At 38.0% G+C, this 20,719-nt stretch overlaps 1 protein-coding gene across 2 annotated transcripts; it reads right to left on the reverse strand.

Moving 5' to 3' along the window:
• Positions 1-1,356: 1,356 nt before the first annotated feature.
• On the reverse strand, positions 1,357-20,314 carry IRAK1BP1 (interleukin 1 receptor associated kinase 1 binding protein 1). 2 transcript variants are annotated; one of them, XM_080805756.1, is made up of 4 exons: positions 19,731-20,314; positions 11,342-11,407; positions 2,117-2,247; positions 1,357-2,017 (listed from the first exon to the last, which is right to left on the reverse strand). In XM_080805756.1, the coding sequence occupies exons 1-4, from the start codon at positions 20,043-20,045 to the stop codon at positions 1,747-1,749; spliced, it is 783 nt and encodes a 260-aa protein (XP_080661882.1). In that variant the 5' UTR covers positions 20,046-20,314; the 3' UTR covers positions 1,357-1,746. The 2 variants fall into 2 exon arrangements, with proteins under 2 accessions (XP_080661882.1, XP_080661883.1); XM_080805757.1 differs by lacking the exon at positions 11,342-11,407 and having other exon boundaries at positions 19,731-20,092.
• Positions 20,315-20,719: the final 405 nt, after the last annotated feature.

Raw genomic sequence — 20,719 nt, forward strand, 5'->3', positions numbered from 1 at the left:
ATACTGGAGCGTGCCGTAGGAAAGTAATATTGGTATAGGAGGATGGAGATAGGTCAGAGGAAAAACCCTAGGGCCCATACCTCTGTGGTGGGGAATGGGAAACCTGTGCTGCGTAACAGTTCTGGTTAATGATCACCTGCAGATAATGTGCCATGCAACAGGAATGCCAGGTACTTGCTGCTACATCTCAAACAGCCTGAAGGTATTATCTCAAGTGCAGAACCCTACACTGTGCAACACAGTAGCCATTAAACCACTTCAAGTACTTAAAATGTGTCTAGTACAATCAAGGAACTGAATTTTAAATTTTTAAAAAATTTAATTTGAAAATTGCTACTTGATATAAAGTTACTAGCTCTTTTAATTGTGTTTGGAACTTGCATGTATGAATCTAGTTTTTCAACTACATTTTAGGAAATAAATATAGATCAGGTATTTCTGATGAAAATTTAGTATCTGAATTAAGATGTTATGATATAAACTGTACAGATTTTGAAAACTTAGTATAAAAAATAGAAATTATTTTTAAAATAATTATTTTAAAAATATTGATTACATACTGAAATGATAACATTTTGGACACCTTAGATTAAATAAAATATTAAGCTTAGTTTCAACTGCTTTTTTATTTTTATATTTTACTTTTTAAAATATATGTCTCCTAGGTAATTTTAAATTACATATGTGGCTTGCATTTATTTGTATTGGAAAGTGCTGGTATAATCAAAGGAGCCTGGTGAAGAGGATCTGGTTTATATATTTTATTCCTGGCATCAAAATATTTTCCTAGTATACCTCACTACCCTTTTTTTTTTTTTTTTTTTTTTTTTAAAGATTTTATTTATTTATTTGACAGAGAGAGATCACAAGTAGGCAGAGAGGCAGGCAGAGAGAGAGAGGAAGGAAGCAGGCTCCCCGCTGAGCAGAGAGCCCGACGCGGGGCTCGATCCCAGGACTCTGAGATCACGACCCGAGCTGAAGGCAGAGGCCTCAACCCACTGAGCCACCCTCAAAAGTTATTTTATTCCTTGTCATTAAGACTGCCAATATTTGGGGCGTCTGGGTGGTTCAGTGGGTTAAAGCCTCTGCTTTCAGCTCAGGTCATGATCCCAGGGTCCTGGGATCGAGCCCCACATCAGGCTCTCTGTTCAGCAGGGACCTGCTTTCTCTCTCTGCCTGCCTCTCTGCCTTCTTGTGATCTCTGTCAAATAAATAAATAAAATCTTAAAAAAAAAAGACTGCCAATATTTATTCCTGTAGTAGAAATATAAAAATTTCTTATATATGACTTATGTTGTCAGTATATAATTGTGCACATATAACATATTGACTTTCAGAGTATTTGCCATAGTAAGTTTTTTTTAAAAGATTTTATTTATTCATTGGCAGAGAGAGCGAGAGAGCGAGCGAGCGAGTGAGCACAAGCAGGCAGAGTGGCCGATAGAGGCAGAGAGAGAAGCAGGCTCCCTGCTGAGCAAGGAGCCGGATGCGGGACTCAATTCCCGGACCCTGGGACCATGACCTGAGCTGAAGGCAGTGGCTTAACCAACTGAGCCACCCAGGCGTCCCCCCCATAGTAAGTTTTTAAAAATGGAAAGTAAACCTAGGTATTTGTGGGACTATATTCAAGGACTGACAGATTTGGGGGAGAAATACTTTATAGAATATACAATATATTTTCAGGACAAAGCAAACATAAAAAGTATAAAAATAAAATGATACAAACAATATATTTTAGTTGGAATTTCAGAGGTTTTTTCTTTTCTTCTCTTTCCCCTTTACTTCAAAAGTTATAAATACTTTTGAAGCAGCATGTATTGTTGCACTTTTGATTTTCTGTTGTATGGTTAATGAACCTGAGAGTCTGGATGACTGGAGATCATCTATCTGGCCTTCCCATTCTTTTGTTTCTTCTTCTTTGATTAATAAAGGTTTTCCTAGAGTTTGGCCAACAACGTTACAGACTTCTTGAGCTTTGCGCCGTGCGTTCTCAACAGCAATAAGACAGGCTTTTCGTCTTAGGAATTAAATGCAGACATTATTAATATGACATTCAATGAACTCTAACACTGAATAGTTTTAATTGGTAATTTAGTTAAAGATGTACTTAACTTACCGAAGATTCTCAACAGAACTTGGAGTATGATAGAACTGGGGTTGGCTGATGACAACAGAGCTATCTAACTTTTCAATAAGAAAGTTACAAATATTTTGCATTTTTCCAAATTCAGTAAATGTAATGCAGACCTGTAAATGAAATGACACTTGAAATTATTTTCACGGTTGATGCATTCTTTCAAAATTTTCTCTAAATGTGAGTAAAAAAAGTAAAGCCAGATAACAATGAGGTCATTTTGTAATATGTGACAGATAAGCCTACTTGACCCTTACAACTAAATTACACTTCATTAAATTTTTTTAAAGTAGTGTCTCAACTTTTCAACATATGAAATTCATCTGTAATAACAAATGATCTTGTCTGTTAACTCTAATATCTACATTGGTTCTGGATGGGTTTGATTTTTTTTCCTTATTGTGAGCTTTATTTCCATGCTATTTTGCATGCAAGGTAATCTTTGTAAATCAACTTTATGGGAGGTATCGGATATTCTTGTATTTCTATAAATACTGATCTCTTTAGGTTTGCTTTTAAGATTTACTGGCTCAGTTGGTTGGACCTCTGCCTTCGGCTGGGGTCATGATTCCAGGGTCCTGGGATGGAGCCCCGCATCAGGCTCCCTGCTCAGTGAGGAGTCTGCTTCTCCCTCTGCCTCTGCTCCTAACCCCCAGCCCATGTTAGCTCCCTCTCTTGCTCGCTTGCTCTCAAAGAAATTAAAAAAACAAACAAACAAAAAACTTGTTAGGTGGGATTAGAGTAATGTTCAATCTGGTGCTAATTATTACCCCCTAATGAGTATAGAGAAGTATCAATACTACACCTCATGCCCTCTGAATCAAGATTTTCTGGTCTGGCTAGTGTTGTACCCCAGCCTTATATGAACCTCAAACACTCTTTCCTCTAATTTTTTGGGTGATTTTTTTTCTAGCCTCAGGTCATTTCTGCACATATATGTGCTGATGGGTATTCTTCTGAATACTTGAGGGAATGGGGGAGGTGTCCCCTCTGTAGTTCTCTGAAGACCTCTCTTTGTATAGTCCTCGACTCTCCTACAAACTCTAGCCGTCTTGTTTGGGCTCTTAATTCCACTTCCTCAGTACAAGGCGTTTTCCAGGCTCTGTGTGGTTTTCCTTCCCTGTGAAGCTGCCTGGACACTTAACACAGCAATATGGACAAGGTAGGACTTTTTTTTTTTTTTTTTCAAGATTTTATTTATTTGAGAGAGAGAGAGAGAGAACGAGTTGGGGGGAGGGACAGAGGGAGAGTGGGAAGCAGGCTCTCAGCTGAGGAGGAAGACCAACACTGCACACTGCATGGAGCTGGATCCCAGGATCATGACCTGCGCCAAAGGCAGATTCTTTTTTTTTTTTTTTAAAGGTTTTATTTATTTATTTGACAGAGAGAGATCATAAGTAGGCAGAGAGGCAGGCAGAGAATGAGAGGGAAGCAGGCTCCCCGCCGAGCAGAGAGCCTGACATGGGGCTCGATCCCAGGACCCTGAGATCATGACCCAAGCCGAAGGCAGAGGCTTTAACCCACTGAGCCACCCGGGCGCCCCCCAAAGGCAGATTCTTAAGTGACTGAGCCACCCAGGCATACCAACACGGTAGGACTTTTTGTTTCTTTTTTCTCAGGGATCACTGTGTTTCACTTCCTTATAATCACTCTTTCAAAAGCACTCTTTCACATACTTTGTACATTTTTTGGTTTCAGGTGGGAAGGTAAATCTGGTCCATGTTATTCTATCTCAGCCAGAAGCAGAAGTCTTGTCTGTCTTTTTAAGAGAAGTCTTATAAGTGGGGCGCCTGGGTGGCTCAGTGGGTTAAAGCCTCTGCCTTCGGCTCAGGTCATGATCCCAGGGTCCTGGGATTAAGCCCCGCATTGGGCTCTCTGCTCAGCAGGGAGCCTGCTTCCCACCACCCCCGCCCCCCCCGCCTGCCTCTCTGCCTACTTGTGATCTCCCTCTGTCAAATAAATAAATAAAATCTTAAAAAAAAAAAAGAGAGAAGTCTTATAAGTATTTTTGTTTCTTTTTTTTTTTAAACTACTGTATGGTATCAGTCAAAATATCAATCTATTAGTCAAAAATCAATCTCCCCAGCCTCATCCAGGTTGCTAGTTTTTAACCTATAGATAGTTAAATTTGCATTTCCTTCCTGGTTGAAAAATCAAAGCTCCAAAATGCTCTTAGGCTACCTTTAATAATAAATACAGGGGGCTTCTGGGTGGCTCAGTTGGTTGAACATCTGATTCTTCAGCTTAGGTCATTATATCAGGGTTGTTAAGATTGAGCCCCTTGCCAGCTCCGTGCTCAGTAGAGAGTCTGCTTGAAGATTATCTCCCTCTGCCTCCTCTGCCACTTGTGCTCTCTCTTTCTTGCTCTCAAATAACCTTTAAAAAGGAATGAAAAATAAAGGGATGCCTGGGCAGCTCAGTTGGTTAAGCATGTAACTCGATTTTGGCTCAGATCATGATATCAGGGTTGTGAGATTAAGATTCTCTCTCTCCCTCTGTCCCTCCCCACTGCTTGTGTGCTCACTCACCCTAAAAAAAAAAAAAAAAAAAAAAAAAAAAGACTATATAATACTTTTCTGCATTTGTACAGTGTATGGAAAAAATCCTCTGTCTCTTGTTGCTATATTTAATCTGTAAGAGTGTCACAGAGGCACTGTATATACATTTCACTACATGTTATGAAATATAGCAAGATTTACAGTGCCTCTGTGGAGTTGGAAGGTGACTAAATTTGAGAGTTCAAAGGGTTTCTTTGCATGCAGATTAAAGTGATTGAGCATAACAGGTTCCAAGTATCAACAAAAGCAATTCTTTGCTACATAAGTGCCCTTGAATTAAACTTTTTTTTTCTTTTTAAGATTTATTTTAGAGTGAGAGAATGAACAAATGTGGGGGAGGAGCAGGAGAGGGAGCCAGAAACTTTAGCAGACTCCCTGTTGAGCTCAGAACCTGACGCAGGGTTTCATCTCAAGAACCTGAGATAATGACCTAAGTGGAAACTAAGAGTCGGACACTTACTGACTGCGACACAGAGGCCCTGAAATAAATTTTATTTAAAAAAAAATTCCAATTTCTACTCTGACAGCTTAAAACGAAAATAGTGTTTATAAATATATACCCTTTGCTATGAAACATGCTGAATCTTTTGTATCATCCTTGGTATCCTTTGCTATTAAAAAAAAAAAAAGTAGTAGTATATGGAAGGAAGGACAGTGAAAATTCCTAAGTAGTTTGCAGAAAAGATACTAGTTCTTTCTTTTCCAATTCCCTACCACCCCTAATTATCTGAGGCAAATCTAGTCCCACAGAATCAGGTTTAACATGTGGTACTTACCTGCTCTATGTCTAGAAATAACAGGAAAAGCTATCTGTTGAGATCAGCTTCAGAGCTGTCCAGACATAATTTTCTCTGCCTTGCATCCTTCTTATCACTACCATGACTTACAAAGTTAGCAGATGAGCTTTTAGAGCTACATCTACATTGGTGAACAGACTATCAGCTCTTTGTCTTTGTCCCAAACCACCGACAAACTATAGTTTAGGAATGTGGGTTAAATGATTAGCAAGAAGTAAATTAGGTAGAAAAAAAACCTGTATTCTTCTTTTTCTAACAGTTTAAGAACTATTTTAAGCCTTCCAATGCCCTGAACTTCTTTTAAATTCAGCAATGTGGTATATAATCAATACACAGTTAGGTAGAAATCCAAGTTAATGAGGCAGAGTTTTACTAAAGAATAGAGGTGTTGCATCACAGTATTTAAAAAGAGATATTCAGGATAAAAAACTTTCAATCTATCTCATACATTGCAGATAAAAAAAATTCAAGATAAATTCATATATCATATTCAAAATCCTCATTATATGTTTCATCAGGGTAAAATAATGTGATTACAAATGTATACACATATATAGATTTTACATACTATCTTGTACTAGCTATATTAAATTACAAAACAGATTGAGACATAAATGCTTCCCATCTCTTTGGTCAAGAAGAATAATTACTGGGTGCCTGGGTGGCTCAGTGGGTTAAGCCTCTGCCTTCGGCTCAGGTCATGGTCTCAGGGTCCTGGGATAGAGACCCGCATCAGGCTCTCTGTTCAGCAGGGAGCCTGCTTCCCCCTCTCTCTCTGCCTGCCTCTCTGCCTACTTGTGATCTCTGTCAAATAAATAAATAAAATCTTAAAAAAAAAAATAATTACTTTAGAAATTTTAGTACTGAAAAAGAAACTGAACTTCAAAATAGGTGGTGGGTTTTCTTCCTGTTTTTTTTAAGTAAACTCTACCTCCTAACATGGAGCTCGAATTCATGATCCCAAGATCAAGGGCTGCATGCTCTGCTGATTCAGCCAGCCAGATACCCTGAAAATAGGTGAGATTTTAAGTGCTTTCAGTGAATTTGTCTCCTATTGGATAAGTAAAATCTCAGTTTATTAAAAATTTCTGCAAATGAGACTTCTGAATTATTGCTACTCTCAATTACCATACAGAAACAGGCCAAAGGCCTCTAAAAATACTTTGGGTTCTAATTTCCTAAAAAGGTTAAGCAGATAACACTGAACAAACTGCATGTAGTAGGGTAGATGCTTTTCAATTCTAAGCAGGATTCTAGAACAGATTATTTTAAAAATTAGTTTGTAAGAAATTAGAAAAGAGAGAAAAAAGGTTTCTATGAGAAGGAAAGAAGATAAAGCCCTTTGATTCATTTTGTTCTATTGCCACAGGCCTCAGATACTTTGCATATTTTCTTTTCTTTGTCATATTGCCACAATCTGTTCTTATCTTCCCTCTTTAAATCTCCACTGCTTTCTTAGTCCTGTCTCTGAAGAAAAGAATACAAATCTTTCTCATTTTAATGGTCCTTCAACAAGGCATTGGAACAACAAAATAAGAACACAGGAACTAAAGACTATAAATCTTATAAGGTTCTCTAAGTATTGAGTTTCTTGATAAAATATTAAGTAGAAAACAAATCTGACTTTTAACTTCGCTTTTATTCCTGAGAGCGAAGTTCACCAACTCAGTGCTTCTCTTCTAAACTCTATCTTCTGAACCACTGCCAAATTATTTCTATCCAAAGGCTAATCTATTGAGGATGTAGATTTGAGATTATTAAGAACAAGTCATCATGTACTAATCCACTTCCTAGCTGGCAAGTTATCAGAGAAATACTATAGCAATAAAGTATTTATATTTTACTTATTTAAATAAATCTTAGGATATACTGACATATAGTCTTCATGGCAACATTGTTGGTTAGTGTCATAGTTGATTAATGCTACTTAATATTTTTATTAATTACACAGATGGGTACACAGATGATCAGATCAGCAGGTGACAGAACGCTGGCAGGATGGACTATAAACCCTGCTTGATAAAATCAAGATCCAAAAAGATCCTAACAGGCTGGAAATATAGGTCAAATCTAGTGGATAAAATTTTACAGAGGTAAATTTAAACTCTTACATTTCATTTTGAAATAGCAATAACAAAGTATAAAATAGGAGAAATATGACTTAAAAGCAGCATGTGAGAAAGTTCAGTTAATTGTAATTACTAATTAGGACTGTGAGCTCAAAAGAAGGTAACAATGTGACATTCCAGGATAAAGGAGATAATCATCTTTCTCTACTACCGATTGGCTAAATCACAATTAGGACACTATAGCTGCAGGTGCTTTAGATGGAAATTGGTTAGCTCAATAAAGAGTATGTCTTACTATAAGATATGACTAAAGAAACTGGGGAGTCTTACCCCTGGAGAAGAAAAAAATAGCATCAACATGCTACTGAACCTCAAGTATCTATCTGAAGGAACAAGTTTAGCCTTCTGTTCTTGGAGAGGTGCATAATGGAGGAATACTAGTAAGTCAATTCTGGCTTAATGTTACAAAATTTTGTATTGATTAGATGTCTGAAAATGGAATAAACTTTTTATATTCATGCACCTACATAATTTCTAACTTTCGATATTATCTTTAAAATAAAGAGAAGCAGCAGGGTAGGTGGGAGTTTAGATAAAGAATCTCTGAAGTCCCTTTCAGGATGAAAATTTTAGTTATTATGTCATGTTCTACCATCTGATCTTACTTTATATATTTAACTGTCCATGAGAATATTGGTATGTTAGACATTATTTTGTACCTTGTGACCCCTGGTCTCCACTGACTGCAGATGGCAGGATATAAGAATTCTGGCTATCGAGGAACCCTATACAAAATATAATCAGATTCTCTGAAGAAACTGAGTACATGACGTTAAGAAATAAGTATAGCAGAAGGAAGATGAGCAGTGTTTAGCCAAGTCCTCATTTAGTCATGTTCTTATAGCAAAACAAGCAGCTCTAATGCATTTTCTGTAACTGCACAGTGAGTCCCTAAAACAACTCAATCTGAAAAACATGCCAGTTTTCCATGAAGCCTGTCTGTGTATTTGCGGGGGGCCATTCTTTTCCTCCTTACTTCCTGGTGTTACCCTCACAATAAACCCAATTTACTTAAGATAATCTGAGCCAATGAACATTCACTATAGCCTGAAATCCTGACAGGCAGTAACTACTGGAGGAGTTCCTGAATAACTCCCGGCTTTTGATCTCCATAATATGGAATCTTACTACTCTGTTCTTCCCCCTGTTGTGATTTTTTTTTGGGGGGGAGGGGAGACATCCAATCTCTACTGTGAATATCAACCAAAAAGCCCCAAATTGAAAACCTATTTTAAGAAAACAATTGATATGAGACAATGATATCATAGTGTATTTAATAAAAATCATTAAAAATTATATTAAAACTTTTCACATCTGAGAAGTTTCATAACTCCTTTTTATAATAACTCCCTTTTTAATAAACTATAGTTGGCACACATGTTACATTAGTTTCAGGTATACAACACAGTGATTCAGCAAATCTATACTTTTTTTTTTTTTTTAAAGATTTTAAGTAATCTCTACACCCAACATGGGGCTAGAACTTATCAACACCAAGATGGAGAGTCACATGCTCCACCAACCAACCCAGCCGGCCAGGTGCCCCAACAAGTCTATACCTTGGGCTCTGCTCACCAGAAGTGTGTGTGGCTACCATCTGTCACCATACAACACTATTACAATACTACTGACTGTATGTCCTATGCTGTACCTTTCATTTCTGTGACTTACTCATTCCATAACTGGAAGACTATACCTCTCACTCCCCACTCCCCTTCACCCATTTTGTCCATTCCCTCAGAGCCCTTTCATCCTGTTTTGAAAGATACTTTTTAGTCCCAACTACTATAAAATAAATTTTGTCATGTGGATCCCTAAAATTATCATGAGTAATTTTAAAACTCCTTGAGATAGTTCAATTAATTGATAATATTAAGTGGTGAAATCACGAAACTATTAAATTAAGTACTGGAACAACAATGTTTGTAAAAATTACTATCTCAAAGAGGTAAGAAGCCAGGATTCTAATTTCCATTCTAATTCTTGTAATAGTCTTTGAGAAGTCTGAGCCCAAGTTATTTGAGATTAAACTCACATCCTTAATATTAGAAAAATAATCTATTATCTGCCTGAAGGGCAGATGATTTCTTGAGATATTTCCCACCTCTAATGATAAAGGTTATCTGACTAGATCAATAAGAGTCCACTCTAACTCCATTCTTGTTTGCTTCCTGTGACAGGAGGCAGTATGGACCTAGCACCTATCCTAAGATGTTTGGAAGCTGAAACAACAGCTGTCCTATAACCTAACCACAGCTATAACATACTCTGATTTCATGAAATCCTGATCATAAAAATCTATAAAGATAAGTAAAAAGTATAGGCAGTTGTAGGAACTAAATGTTATCATTGAGTGTACAAAAAATATTTTGTTCTTTTTAATCTGGGCAAAGGTTGAGTGCTTTTTATTTTTTTATTTTTAGAATTATTTTAAAGACTTTATTTTATTTTTAAAAAGATTTTATTTATTTGAGAGAGAAAGAAAGAGGATGAGCAAGAGGAGAGGGAGAGGGAGAGGGACAAGTAGACTCCCTGGTGTGGAAAGAGCCCAACATGGGCTTGGGGCTCCATCCCAGGACCCTGAGATCATGACCTGAGCTAAGTCAGAGGCTTAACTGACCGAGCCACCTAGATGCCCCTTAAAGATTTTATTTTTAAGTAATCTGTACACCCAGTGTGGGGCTTGAACTCACAACCCCAGGATCAAGGGTTGAAAGCTCTATTAACTAAGCCAGCAAGGTGCCCCAAGTGGTTTTTATTTTTGAAGATTTATTCATTTTAGAGAGAGAGGGAGTGTGTGCATGCATATGTGGAGAGGGAGAGAGAGAATCTCAGACTCCTTAGTGAACACAGAGCCCAAAGTGGAACTCATCTCATGACCCTGAGTTTATAACCTGAGGCAAAAATCAAGAGTCTGATGCTTAACCAACTGAGCCACACAGGAGCCCACAAGTGGTTTTATTTTTAAATAAAATTTAACTTACCACAACACAGTAAAATTACATTACAAAAGAAAAGAATGTTGAAAGTGTTTTAATCCTTATGTTTATTAATTTGCTTTTTATCTGAGAAGAAATTTCTCTCCTATAGTGTTTCCTGCTTACAAAGTGATAACTTTATTACAATTTTATTAGGTGGCAATTAACTGCCAGTTCCTCCTTACTATTTTTATTCCATTTCAAAATGATTTTTCTCAAATAAATCTCATTAACATTTAAAAAAAAATTTTATTTTTAAGATTTTATTTATTTATTTGACAGAGAGGGAGCTCACAAGTAGGCAGAGAGGCAGGCAGAGAGAGAGGAGGAAGCAGGCTCCCTGCTGAGCAGAGAGCCCAATGCGGGGCTCCATCCCAGGACCCTAAGATCATGACCTGAGCCAAAGGCAAAGGCTTTAACCCACTGAGCCACCCAGGTGCCCCTCACTAAAATTTATTTTAAAAGTTCACACAGGGGCGCCTGGCTGGCTCAGTGGGAAGAGCATGTGACTCTTGATCTTGAGGTCCTGAGTTCAAGCCCCATGTTGGTTATAGAGATTACTAAAAAAACATAAGTAAACAAAAAAACTCCACAGATATTAATACCAAGAGTGATTTTGAGAAAAATAATCTTTTATTAATACCACGAGAAGCATTTCTCCTGTACCTTTCAAGTACAAAAATAAATGCAAATTGTTCCCACAAAGTCATGCTGTTTCCAATTATTTGTCATGATAAATACATACCTCTGCTTCCATGTGATAAGCATTTTCCACTCTTCTAAAATCCTTTGTCACAGTTACATTTTCTGCCTGAAGCAGAAAGTACAAGAGTACGATTACTAACGGTTTGGCTACTAAATGCAGTGACTCTAAAACATAAAGTAGAAACCTGAACTTACTAAAATCAGAATGACAGAGTATGTGGAAAGAACTGGTTTGCTTCATGTTTAAAACCTTCCTAAAAGTTACATAAAATAAATTCAAAGTCTATAAATATTTGCTGAAAATTTCATCATAATTGTCACTTCATTTGTAGTAATTTTTACATTAGTACAAAAAGTAGGAATTTAGAGTGGTATACAAATGAGGAATTGTTTGTACATAAAGCATTCTGAATGTTACAGGAGTATGTCTGCTGATCATGCTAAATAAACCTAAATTTGTTTCAGTGTAGATATATTCCTGGTAATGAGAAAATATGAGATTTTCTGCTTAACTATAGGGTAATGGTTCCTAAGGCAGAAGGAAATTTTGCTCCCCAGGGAAATTTGTTAATGTCTGGAGGCATATTCGATTGTTAAAAATGGGTTAGGGGAGTACACTAATGTGATGTAGTAAGTAGACAGTGTGAATAAATGCTCCTGTTTACCAGGAACCAAGGAGGTTCCTGAGATATGAGACTATCAGTTGCAAAACTGGGACAGTCCCAGGTAAATTAGGACAAGTTGGTCACCTGATGGGTAGGGGCCAGGAATATAGCTCAATATTCTACAGTGCATAGGACAGCACCCCATAACAAAGAATTGTTTTCGTCGAGGATGTTAAAAATAATGCTGAGATTGGGAAATCCTGCCATATCGGCTACAAACTAAAAAATACTAAAATATACCGGCCTAGTCTATTAAGTTTTCCCAATTACGCTCCTGGGAAGCTATTTTATACCCAAATATAAAGGGCTGATTTTAAAACACAAAACAGTCAGTATAAGAATAACTAAAGTCTATGAAGGCAGCAAGGTAACATTCTCAATAGATATAAAAAACCATGTTATGGCAGGAGTAAACTTAAAAAGGATAAACATGAAGAAAGCCATAAAACCTCACAGAAAAAATGCTTGAGTAAATGGACCAGGGCACAATATTGTAAAATCAGCAATTCTCCTGAAATTAATACATAAACAACGCAAAATATGAACAGAAGTTTTATTTGGACTGCAGAATTTTATACTGTCTGGATTTTCTGACTGTATCTTCATGGTGTCATTTAACATGTCCCTCACAGACAGGAAATCTTTTTAGTAGAAAAGTAATGAGAGAAGTTGCCCTACAAATGTTTTACAAAGATATAATTACAAAGATGTAATTAAATAATGTGGTACTAATGAAAAGAACTAGTACTCTGAAACTGATCCAAGAATATCTGGATTGCAAATATAATACCAGTAACATTTCAAACCAGTAGGCACAAGAAGCAGTATGGAATCCTTATGCCATACATTCTGCCCCTACTTTCTCTACATAGCAACTCTGTGGTTCAAGGTAAATCATCATAGGTCTAAACCATTCAGGATTATCACACCTAACTTGCTACAAGATTATGGTTAAAAATGGGCAGAAATCCAATCGAAGCTAATTAGTATATGCCATTTCTCTGGCCACAAGGACAGATTTAGGTTGTCAATTTACAGTGAACTACAGGAGTATGTGCATATATATGTATATGCACATATATATATGCATATATATATACACACACATATATATTTTTTCATTGAGAGAGAGCACACACACAAGCAGGGGGAGAGGCAGAAGGAGAGGGAGAAGCAGACTCCTTGCTGAGCAAGGAGCCCAAAGTAGGTGGAGGCTCCACCCAGGAACTCAGGATCATGACCTGAGCCAAAGGTAGACGCTTAACTGACTGAGCCACCCAGGCACCCCGGAATATTTGTTTTTATGTGGTTGTGGGAAATAAGAACTATTGTCTTTCTTGTTATGGTATAGTATGTGGTGTAAGGCTTGGAAATGTTGCAGCTGTTTTGGTATCATGCAGGAAGCTGCAGGAAAGCCAGGAGAGCTGCATCAAAATAGAGCCTTGACCAATGCATACCTAAAGGGCATACTACCGATTTAAGGTGATGTAAAGCAATACTTTTAAGTTTTTATTAATTTAAAAAAATTTTTAATACATTTTCAAGGCAATCTGAGTTAGGTTCTTGCATAAGCAGTAAGGGATAAGACCTCAATACATGATTTCAGTATAGCAACTTACCCATTTAGGAGAAAATAAAATCTTTTTCCTTATACCAAAATAAATTCTAACATAGCAAATATTTAATGCAGTATAAAGGGTCCCTAAAGGTTCCAGGAAATATTAGTTAATGGTTATACAACCTTAAGCTTTGGAAGGACCCAATAAGTGTTAACACCAAAGGCAAGAGACCTACAGAAAAGATTAATGAATTTGACAAAATAAAACTTAAAAATTTTGAATGTTCAATACTGTAAAAAGTTATATGGCAAAGATAAAATTGGGAAAATTTTTGCAAAACATGAAATACAGAATTACTTATAATCTTAATTTTAACGTTCTCTTAATCTTGAAAAAGAAGAACAAAGCTAGAGGTATCACAACCCCAGATATCAAGATATACTACAAAGCAGCAGTAATCAGAATAGTAAATACTGGCACAAAAATAGACACATAGATGAATGGAATGGAAGAGAGAGCTCAGTAATAATCCCACACTTATATGGCCTATGACAATTAACTAATCTATGACAAAGGATACAAGAATATACAGTGGGAAAAAGGCAGTCTCTTCAACAGATGGTGCTGGGAAACCTGGACAGCTACATGCAAAAGAATGAAACTGTACCAGTTTCTCATACCATACATAAAAGTAAACTCAAAATGGATTAAAGACCTAAATGTGAGACTTAAAACCATAAAATTCCTAGAAGAAAACCCAGGCAATAACTTTTTTGACATAGCCATAGAAACATTTTTCTAGGTATGTCTCTTCTGGCAAGGAAAACAAAAGCAAAATTAAACTATTGATACTACAAGAAAATCAAAACCTTTTGCACAGGGAAGGAAACCATCAACAAAACAAAAGGCAATCTACTGAGTGGGAAAAGATAATTTGCAAATGATATATCCCATAAGGGGTTAATATCGAAAACAGATAAAGAATTTATATAACTTATTTATACAACTTATTTCAATTGAATTGAAATAATTCAATTAAAAAATGGGAAGAGGACCTGAATAGACATTCTTCCAAAGAAGGTATACAGATGGCCAACAGACACATGAAAAGATGCTCATCCCTCATCTCAGGGAAATGCAAATTAAAACCACAATGAGATATCACCTCATATCTGTCAGAATGGCTAAAATAGAAAACACAAGAAATAACAAATGTTAGTGAGGACGTGGAGAAAAACGAACCCTTGTACACGATTGTTGAGACTGCAAACTGGTGCAGCCACAAACAGTACGGTGGTTCCTCAAAAAGTTAGAATTACCATACATCAGTGTAATTCCACTATTAGGTATTTACCCAAAGAAGACAAAAACACTAATTCAAAAAGATGTCTGCATCCTTATGTTTATTGTAGCATTATTTATAATAGCCAAGATATGGAAGCAACCTAAGTGTTCATCTACAGGTGAATGGATAAAGAAGATGTGAGACTGGGGCTTCTGGGTGGCTCAGTTGTTAAGCATCTGCCTTCGGCTCAGGTTATGATCCCAGGATCCTGGGATCCCCTGCTCTGTGGGGAGCCTGCTTCTCTCTCTCACACTCCCTCTGCTGTGTTCCCTGTCTCAGTGGGTCTCTCTCTGTCAAATAAATAAATAAAATCTTAGAAAAAAAAAAAAAAAGTGAGACAGACATTCAGACACACACACACACTGGACTATTAGTCATAAAAAAGGAATGAAATCTTGCCATTTGCAACAATATGGATGTATCTAGAGTATATACTGCTAAGTAATAAGTCAGCCAGAAGACAAATACCATATGATTATACTCATAGGTAGAACTTAAAAAAAAAGCAAATGAACAAACAAAAAGAGACCAGAAAAGATTCTTAACTGCAGAGAACAAACCGATGGTTGCCAGAGGGAAGTGGGGAGTAGGATATAGATTGTTAAAGGGGATTAGGAGTGTAATTATCTTGATGAGCACTGAGAAATGTACAGAATTGTTGAATCATTATACTGTACAGCTGAAACTAATTTTTTAGAAGTTCCCATAAATTAATAAAGAAAAGACAACAGAAAAAAATGGACAAAGTATTATGAATTGGCAATTTACATGAAAAAAGCTTAATCTCAAATGTAAAAAAATAAAACACAGGAAATGACAGTAACAATTTTTTGACTACTGAATTGGCAAAATTAAAAAAGAAAATACTACCGACTATGCCAAGAATATATTTGTAGTGGAGATGTAAACTTTTCTCCTAGACTGTAATTTTTCATAAGCCTTAAAAGTATGTATAAGCCAGGAATTCATGTCCAAAAAACATATTTAAAAACATGTATAAATACCTAGCAACAAGGAAATTCATTTTGTCACCATTTTTAATAATTAAAGACTGAAGCCAACTCATATGATATGTTCAATCTATTCCTACTACTCCCTATCCTAATCTGAATGCCCCCAGAAACAGACTCTGAGACAAAGATGTGAGTACAGGCATCTTAATTTTTAAGATGATCCCAAGAAACACTACTACAGGGGAATGAGAGGTGAAACAAAAGGAAAGCAAGCCATTAAAGTATGCATTGTCAAGCAGTCACCACTGTGGGCAACTGGAACTTATTCCTGCAGATAAACTCTGGGAACCGGGGCAGAACACATGCCTCAGTTATCCTGCCCAAGGGGTAAGGTCTCTTTCCACTCACTCCTCTCAGTTGTTAGTTGAAGGCTTCTAGAGCTTGAGAGGGGTTGTTAATTCTTTAGCACTACTGGCTGGCCCACTTGTAGGTGGAGCCAGGAAAAACTGCATCCGGAAAAACTGGCAAGGAATTCACAAGTGTTGGCAGATGGAAGTTGGGCCTGTATGCACACAAATGTGAAGTGCCAAGGGATACAAGTGTGGGGTATCAATAGCATCTGCTACAACCCCTCCTTAAAACTCAGTCACCCACTGCCAAGACAATAAAGCAGCAACATACTATGGTGGTTAAGAGCAAGAGTTTGAGGTCAAAATTCTTGACTGGAGTCTAAACTCTGCCACTTGCTACCCGTATGACCTTGGGCAAGCTACCTGCCAATAATCACTCTGATCCTGAGAGTTCTCATCTATAAACAGCAACTGAAATGCCAGTCTCATGTGGTGGGAATGAGTATGAAATGAGATAACATTTGCAAAAGGTCTAGCAATTAAACAGGGTTTTTTTGTTTGTTTGTTTTTTGTTTTTTTTTTAAAATCCCAATAATATCCAAACTCCTCAATATAGCAAACAAGGCCTTCATCCATGTTCTGTCTACAGCTTTCTTCTTCAGTCTTATCTCGATTCTCCTCCATTTTCCCCATGTAGTCCTGTGTCCTAGCCATAATGCACTGCATAGAGAGCTCGGAACACACATACTTGCTGCATTCTAGTGTGGAACTAGAATGCTTTCCTTTCACTGTTGAAGATCTGACACGAGAGTCACTTCCATTATGAAATCTTTCTGGAATCCCTCAAGTAAAATGAACATTATTACCTCTCTTACTCTACTGAATTGTCTCAGGTACATATTTTCCTCACGACACTTATTATATATTAGTCTATTCCTATCATAAGACTACTTCAGCACAGTGACTAAGTTTCACTCATTCTCTACTTTTGGTGCCCAGCAACATGAATCTATTACATATTTATTGAAAAAAAAATACAATTATGAGCCTATGGAGGGAACATACAAACCAGAAAGCAAAATAATTACAGATCATATTAAGTGTTATTTAAAAATGAGCAGTGACAGGAAATGCTTAAAAAATGTTTGATGGTTGAGTAAGTAAATACTGCTTAGAACTTTAAAACATTTTTCCATGAAAACAACACTACAAATGAGGGTATGCCTTCACATGTGAAGCTATATATAATCATAAAATTATCTATAATAGAGTTGAATAGTTTATTTAGGGCCTCATTTTTTTTTCTTTTAGTCATTCAAAAACCACTTTTTGAGTATAATGTGATGTGTATAAAGCATAACCCATGGATGCAAAGCAAGTGATAGAAAATGGTCAAAGCTCTGGAGAAGTTTAGAATATGAAGGAGACACCAGTAAAGCAACTGCTAAAATCCAGAATGGTTTTATTACAAGTGGAGAAGGTAACATGGTATGGCAGAGACTAGTGTTATGCTAGAAAAGGAATGCCAAGGAGGTGAGCTTGGCTGGTTCTTAAAGGAAAAAATGGGAGTCAGCTAGTCAAGGAGGGGAGAGAGATGACAGAAAATGACAGAGAATTAGGGCCCATCTATTAAGCAAAGGAATGTGGAATATAAGGAGACCTTTAAGTAGGGGAGTGATGTTTAAAAATCCAAAACTCCGGGGCGCCTGGGTGGCTCAGAGGGCTAAGCCTCTGCCTTTGGCTCAGGTCATGGTCCCAGGGTCCTGGGATTGAGCCCTGCATCGGGCTCTCTGCTCAGTGGGGAGCCTGCTTCTCCCTCTCTCTCTGCCTGCTGCTCTGCCTACTTGTGATCTCTGTCAAATAAATAAAATCTTTAAAAAAAAAAAATCCAAAACTCCAAAGTCTAAGATGAATAAAGACTTCGTGAAAACCCATTATAATTCATTCTGAAAAGTAGCATAATTGATTTTTTGCATTATCTACTGAACAAATGATCTCCATGACTGCATACTTCCATTAGCAGAGATAATTGGGACATTACTGACTTGCTATGTCTTGAACACTGAACCCAAATATAATTATTAAATCAGATGTAGTAATTTATTGCTTTACATATGAGAAGTTACAGCCATATGAACTTGGTATACATTTTATGTAAATAAATTAAGAATTAGTCATATGCAAACAGGACTGCAGCACTAGCAACAGTTTTTTGATGAAAATTCTCTACATATTAAACCATTTAATTCACATTATTTATAATTAGCATTTGAATTCTTTTTATCTTTTTTAAAAGATTTTATTTATTTGGCAGAGAGAGAGACAGTGAGAGAAGGAATGCAAGCAGGTGGAGTGGAAGGAGGAGAAGCAGGCTTCCCACTGAGGTGGGAGCCTGATGATGCTGGGCTGGATCCCAGGACGCTGGCATCATGACCTGAGCCGAAAGCAGACACTTAACGACTGAGCCACCCAGGCACCCCTGGATACTTTCAAACTGTCATTGAGACATCTTTTCCAAATGACTTTTTCAATAATTCTATGTTTGTAAATGCAGTACAAATATATTTTTCCTTAAAATAAAGACTTGCTTTTGGGCCTGTGTCATGTCTAACAATAGACAAGAAGCACTTTTATGAACTTGGTGTTATCCTGGATAAATCACAACGCTGGCGTTTGGAGTCCTACTGTGTAGAATGAAGGAAATGAGTTGACCCGTTCTGTGGTTTCTAATTTCTTGTATTCTAATTATCTGGCGCCAGCTATGGTTAGAACAAATACAGATTTTAGTTTCAAGAAGACAAATGTTCAAATACCGCCCTGGCTGAAATTTAGAGCATTATTTAACCTCTTTAAAATCGAACTAGGGGTATTAAAACCTTACTCCCAGAGCTGTCGTTCAGATTACATAAAGCTGGTTCATTTTTTTCTTCTAAGAAGTAGAGTTGAGATAAGATTTATTTAGTGTTTGGTTCCTGGACATCTCTGGTAAGTAGAGGTATTTCATTTATGTGGTATCTACAATATACTGGCTTAACTGTCTTGAAAGTTAAAACTAAAATAACTGCAGAACTTTTTTCTTTTTGTCTTTATAAAAGGATAATGGATGCAACTTTCCTACCCAAGTTACTGTTTGCGAAAAATACTGAAGAACCACTCCACGCGAAGCTTAACAAGGTTAGGAGAGAGCGGGCCGAGTTTTCTTTCACTTGGTAATTGCACAGTGCAGAATCAAAACAAGGAATGATTTACATCTAATGTGTCAAGTCTAACAGTTCATCATATCAAGGTTAAGAAAAAAATCACTGCGGCAAATATCGCCAAATAAAAACCTACTCGATTTGCATTCTTGCACTTTAAAAGTCAATGGGGCGAGTAACTACTTTGTTGGCCGAAGTGTCACTCCGCCAGGTTCTGGCGCTCCGTAATACCAATGACACCAACGCGCCCCAGACACTGAAGACCCTCCCCACCTCCTCCTGGCTCCAGGGGCCGCCGGGCCGAACCTCCACCTCCGGTGTTTGCGGTCCGTGCCGAGGCCTCCCCTGTGAAGCTCTCACCTGCAGGCCCTGCTGCTGGAGGCTCTGCGTGATGTAGTCCAGGCGGCGGCAAACGCTCTTCTTGGCCTCAGCCGCCGTCTCCTTGGTGCTGCTCACTAACACTGCCACCTGCGCCCGGTCTGGGCTCGCGGAAAGCTCCGCGGTGCCGCTTACGTGCACCTCACGAGTCGCAGTTTGGGTCTGTGCTGAGGGGAGTGGGCGGCGGAGGCCGGGCAGCAACTCACTGCCCGAGACCACATTGTTCTCCCGGCCCCGGTCAGCCCAGGGAACCAGTTCCACGAACACCCGCGACTGAGGGGCCTGTTGCAACGACATAGTGAAGGTAGCTGTGTTTCCATAGCAACGCCGAGCCTACGGCGGCCGAAGGAGCCAAAGTGTTCCAGGGCTTTCTTGAGCGCGGCGCAAAGGATTCCGGGATGGGCTTGGGAGCCCGAGTTTTTTTGAGAGTGCGAGCTGTGAGTAGGATTTTGCCGTACCTCCTTTACGTGGTGTTGGCTGGGCACGTCATTATAGTTTTAAGCGTGTTTACCTACGGTTTTCAAAGATCGTAGTGAGTTTTCTCTTTGAGAGCTCCGCCTTTCCACGCCCACCGCCCGCGTCTGACCCTCTGACTAGCTTACGTCCAGGGAAGCTCCAGGGAGGCCAGGCGGGGCAAAGCTGGACTGCGTTTGTTTTTCTGCGAGGCCGTTCTGCGATTGTCCCCAGCCTTGTCTAATCTGACTTTACCGTACCTCTTGGATAGAGCTCTTTGAGGCCCCACAGCGCCGTGGTACTCGAGAGATTTCTGTTGGAATGAACTGCTCTCTGCCAGTTTGATCTTGGGAGTTTATAATTTCTAGAGTTTCAGTTTCGTTGTCTTTACAGTCATATGGATAATACATTTCACATTTGCCGTATGGTTTTAAATGCTTGCCATATGGGAAGCAAAGAAAAAATAATGGATAGACGATAGTAGTCATAGATCTGACATCATTTTCGGTTCTTGAATT

The sequence above is a fragment of the Martes martes genome (assembly GCF_963455335.1).
Source record: "Martes martes genome assembly, chromosome: 6".
Taxonomy (NCBI): domain Eukaryota; kingdom Metazoa; phylum Chordata; class Mammalia; order Carnivora; family Mustelidae; genus Martes; species Martes martes.